This window comes from Myotis myotis, unplaced genomic scaffold (assembly GCF_014108235.1).
Source record: "Myotis myotis isolate mMyoMyo1 unplaced genomic scaffold, mMyoMyo1.p scaffold_m19_p_1, whole genome shotgun sequence".
Classification (NCBI taxonomy): Eukaryota; Metazoa; Chordata; class Mammalia; order Chiroptera; family Vespertilionidae; genus Myotis; species Myotis myotis.
The window spans coordinates 106,522,061-106,526,933 of NW_023416313.1; the positions used below are offsets into that span (position 1 = coordinate 106,522,061).

The 4,873-nt window shown below is 53.8% G+C and overlaps 1 protein-coding gene across 1 annotated transcript; it reads right to left on the bottom strand.

Moving 5' to 3' along the window:
* Positions 1-2,351: 2,351 nt before the first annotated feature.
* On the bottom strand, positions 2,352-3,360 carry LOC118658910 (proline/serine-rich coiled-coil protein 1-like). The gene is given in 2 exon segments (XM_036314764.1): positions 2,352-2,390; positions 2,392-3,360. Coding segments are annotated over 2 exon segments (993 nt in total). The 5' UTR covers positions 3,346-3,360.
* Between the last annotated feature and the right edge of the window lie 1,513 nt (positions 3,361-4,873).

Below are 4,873 nucleotides of genomic sequence, written 5' to 3' on the forward strand. Positions count from 1 at the left end.
CCCTGTGGCCTGCACCCAGTGAGGCATCATCACCTTTTCCCTCTTGGCAGGTGGAACCTTCCATTCTGGCCTCTGAGATCCAGCAGGGCCTCCAAGGAGAGGGAGCTTGAGGAGCTGGGAGAGCAGCAGAGCAGCTGACCTAAGTCCAGGAGTCCCTGCTGCAGGACAACGCCTGCCTGGGGTGCCCCTTGATCACCTGTTGGGGCAGGACAAGGCCCTCATGGATGAGCACAGCTGCTCCAAAATGCTGTTGTGTGAGTCCCTAGAGATGGAGAGCAAGGCGGACAGACTTATGTGCATGCCGGCAACTGACGGAGTGACTGGCGGGCTCCCCAGGGCTCCTGCCCCACTTTCACCCTGGCTTCTCATGTTTCCCCAGTACCCACTGCTTCACAGGGACTGGAATGGACCCTGGGGACACGTCGGGTGGGAGGTGCGGGACTTGGCTCTGGGGCTGGAGGAGACCCTTGCCCATCCCCGCTGAGGAAGGTCTTGACCAGGCCCTGCAGCAGGAGCAGGAGTCCAAGGCCCTGGCCGCCCAAGAGAACGAGAACCTTTGGAAGGAGGTAGACAGGTAACCGCCATAGCCCTTGCAGCAGCATATGCGGGATTTCATTCAGACCAACTCACTCAGCATTCGCTGAGCTCAGCTCAAGTACCCCCTGGTAATGGGGTACTTTTACCAACCCCAGCATGGTAACAGCTGGATGGTCACAAGGTAAAGGGACTCTAGCTGATGACTGGGATGGAAGGACTAGTGACAACTAGGATGGAACATTGTCTGGGTTTGAATAACTGCCCCTCCCACACTGACGATGGTGATAACTATCAGGTAAAGGCACCTTCATCCTCTGACACCAGTGATCCTGGGAAGGACATATGCTCGCTTCAAGTCATTCACACATTCCCTATCGGTGAATTCACCTCCTTGCTGAAATGCACTGGTGACCCCCAAATCGGTACTTTCATGGGTCAGTCCAGAGTGCGAGATGCGGGAGTTGCCTGATGTGCACATTTGCAGCAGAGGTTGAACAAGGCCTTTGACCCCAGACTTGTTTCAGCTCTCATCTACTGCAAATGAGCATCCCTTTTGTGGTCATTGAGTGCCATGGAGCTTTATTTTCATGCTCTTTGGTGGCGATTTCGCTGTTTTGAAATGGCCCCCAAATGGAGTGCTGAAGTGCTGTCTAGTGTTCCCAAGTGCAAGGCTACGCTGGGCCTCACGGGGAATATTCGAGTGGCACACAAGGGTCATTCGGGCCCAGGTATGGTGCTGTTGGCTCTGAGTGTATTACACGAGGCGTCTTTATGTCTTGATGAGCTGACAAAATGTGTCCAGAGACTCCCAGGAACCGGTGGGAACAGTTTCAGTACTCACTAATTCAGGGTTGGAGGTGGTTTGATAGGGCATTATATTGCAAATCATAAGAATTGACTGAGCTATTATCCGTTTTTTTCAAACAGAAGAGGAAACAGGCTCAGGGAGATTAAACAACTTGTTCAAGGTCAATGCTCCTAGTTAGTGACACAGGCAGGATTCAAATCCAGGTCTTGCCTCAACCCAGAGGTGTGACCACATGAAGCCTTCCTTCCCACAGCCTTGTTTTACTGTGTACTGGGGGGCTGCAAACTCAGGTACCTGTGGTGGCCAGGCAGGTCCAGCAGGTGTAGAGAGGAGTGTCAGCGATAGAGCAAGCCCTCGTGGAGAATACACACCCTCTGAAGAGCTGTCAGCTGGGAGGCAGGCCCTGGCTGCCAGGTCATCCTTTTGTTTAAGCTTTTTTTTTTTTTTAATATAAAAACACACTCACTTTATTTTAGAAAAGTATAGACCAAAGGAGTCAGTTTATCATAAACTGGCCTGTTATGATTCACAGAATTCACAGGAAGCAAGTTCCGGAGTCCAGGTGCCTGCCTCTGCTTCGCCAAACTGGCCGGAGTCCAATAGGGGATGTGATTCAGGAGGACTGCTCCTGGGAGAGCAGGAGGTCAGCGACAGAGGCCATTCCCATGTTCATGCCCAGTGACCCTCGGCCTGGGGGTGAACACAGAGTGGGGTGGATGAGGACAACCCACTTCTCATCTGTTTGTTCATTTCACTGCCTGGAGGTGACTTCTTTTTCCTAATATTCCAATCGGAGGGTTTGAATCCCCTCCAGCTCCACCCTAATCCACCCCATCTCCCTGGGCACCAGCCGTGGTGGCATCTCTTCCTCTTGCCCCTGAGCCAGAATCTGCAGGAGTCCGGAACTGCCTCCAATGCGAGGGCTTGGGAGGCCGGACAGGAGGCGAGTCCAGGCAGGGACTCTAGTGGTTGGTTTACTGAATTCTTGCTTGCTGTCCTGATCTCTTTACCTGGTAGGTCCTGGGGCTGCAGCTTTCCGGGGGGTGCTGCAGATGGCTGCGAGTGGCACCAGGAAGATTTGGTCGCTGGGAAACAGGAACTCTGTGCCCTGCAGCACCTGGTCTTGGAAGTCCTTTCCGAGTTGACACTGAATCTGAAGCTAGGGCACCTCTGCTGGGTGGTACACTCCGGCTGCTGAGTGGCACTCGGCTAACAGGCTTGGGGATGGCTGAGGGGACAGGTAGTCGACTGGAAGGTTTAGCAGCTGCTCCCTGTGGCCGAGACAGGCGCTGACAGTTGCTGGTAGAAGGCTGTGGGGCCAAGACCAGTCTGACCGGGACTGGCGGGCTTGCTGTTGCTCTCCCACTGGGCCCAGCTTTCCCCCGGGGTTGGGGAGTTGATTGGGTTGGAGGAGTTGATCGGGCAAGAGGAGAAGATGCTGGGCTTTTGGATGTGGGGAACAGATTGCAAGTGGGCGACTCCCTCTTCACGCTGGAGGGCTTCTTTCCAGATGCTGCCCGAAGAGCCCTGACGGACCCCTTCCTACCGCTGCCCCGGATTCGGGGTGTCAGGCTGCTTGGAGAGGGGGTGCTCCGAGCGGAAGAGCTCACAGTGGGCAGCAGGTCACGGACAGGACTGTTCTTCAGCACAAAGGTCTCCCTCCGAGGCATTGGCTTCACCCTGCGCGGCCCCGGGCTCCCGCCTGCCCTCTCGCGCTCCTGCAGGGCGCACTGCTCCAGCTGCGCCGCCAGCCTGTTGGCCTCATCGAGGACCTCCTCCATCTTCGCTGGGCTGAGGCGGCCTAAGCTGAACCTCATGCCCTGGGGGGTGGGGGCCACTGCATTTAGGTCACCCTGGTGGGGGAGGCCTCTCGGAAGGGGTTTCTCTGGAGTTGCCAACACTGGTATGTCTTCCTCCTCACGACTGTCCGATGGTGACAGTCCTCCGAAGTCCAAGGTCTCATCCACTATAAATTTTACATCTTCCTGCAAATCGCCCATGTTCCAGCCTGCAGGAGCAGCACTCAGCTTGGACCACAAGTTCTCACTTCCCGCCCCCCCCCCCCCGCCCCCCCCCCCCCCCCCCCTCCCCAGCTTTTTTTTTTTTTTTTTTAATCCTTACCCCAGGATAATTTTTCCAATGACCTTTACAGAGAGTAAAAGGGAGGGAGTAGGCGAGAGAGAAATATCAATGCGAGAGAGATTTTGGATACCTACAGCACACACCCCTACCATGCCCGGGAGCAATCCCACAACCCAGATACACGCCCTTTACTGGGAATTGAACCCATGACCCTTTCATACAAGGGCTGACACTGTAACTGCTGAGCCACACCTGCCAGGGCCTTCTGTTTATGCTTCTCCTCACCCTCCGAGAAGCTAGATAGCTGAATGTTGATGTGAAACTTAAACATTTAAAAATACTCATTAACTAATGAATTTAATTTAAAAACAACTGTGTAGGCCAAACAGGGCACATCTGTGTTCAAATTGAGTCCATGAGACTCTGGTCATTTGAAATTTCTGGTATAAATCTTCACCCCGGAAACACAGTCGGGTAATTATTATTATGATGATTTCAGTGGCTATACATAATACTCCAGACTCTCATATTTTACTTGTCTCAGAAGTTGAAATTAGAGACTTGCAATTGGGGAGAAGAGCTGGGCACAGACATAGATTTTTAGAGAAAAAATGTTCTGATTCCATGTTTTTCAAAAGTGTTTCAGTCGAAGAACGCTTTTTCCAAGGAGGCAGATATGCAAAGCCTTACATGGAAAGGATTTTCATAGGATGCGCTGTTGAAGTGTTTTCTGAGCCTGCCTGTCCTGTCTCCCCCAGGCCACAGTGGGGCAGCTGGGGTAGCCTCATAGAACCCCAATGGACACAGTTTGAAAACCGCTGATTTTGTTCATCCCTAATTTACCCATGGGAAAACCTGAGGCCCAGAGAGGTTGTGGATTTGATTAAAGTGCACACCTGGGAGAGAGGCTGGGCGTGCTCCTCAGCCCTGGGCCATGTGGCTCTCCACCCCCAGGCTCACTTCCTGGAACCAGCAGCTGAAGTGGGAGCAGGAGCAGCTGCGCATCCAGAGCCAGGAGCTGCAGGCTCCCTAGAGAACCTGCAGGAGGAGCTGGAGCTCTGGCAGGTCCGGTACCACTGCCTGAAGGCGGAGCAATTGCCCATGGAAATCTCGCTGGCAAAGCTGGGTATCCAGTGCCAGGTGAGACCTGGAGCTGTTGGGCCTCAGGACACCAGGTATGTGCCCTGGGCTGACAGCCTGGGGCTCTCAGCCAGGTCAGAAAGCGTCCTCAATGGCATCTGTGCTCAAAGACTGGGTGTGAATGTCACACAGAGGCCTAGAGGAAGCCAGAGGCATTTGATGGGGACAAGCTTGTTGGCTGGTGGGATGTGCACCACCAGGGTCAGGTGGTGCATGGAAACAGCCAAGTGCCATTTTATTTGCGTCCTCTCGGCTGAGCACTTTGCTCTGTGCTCCCCCATGTCATCTCATTTAATTCTCGCAATG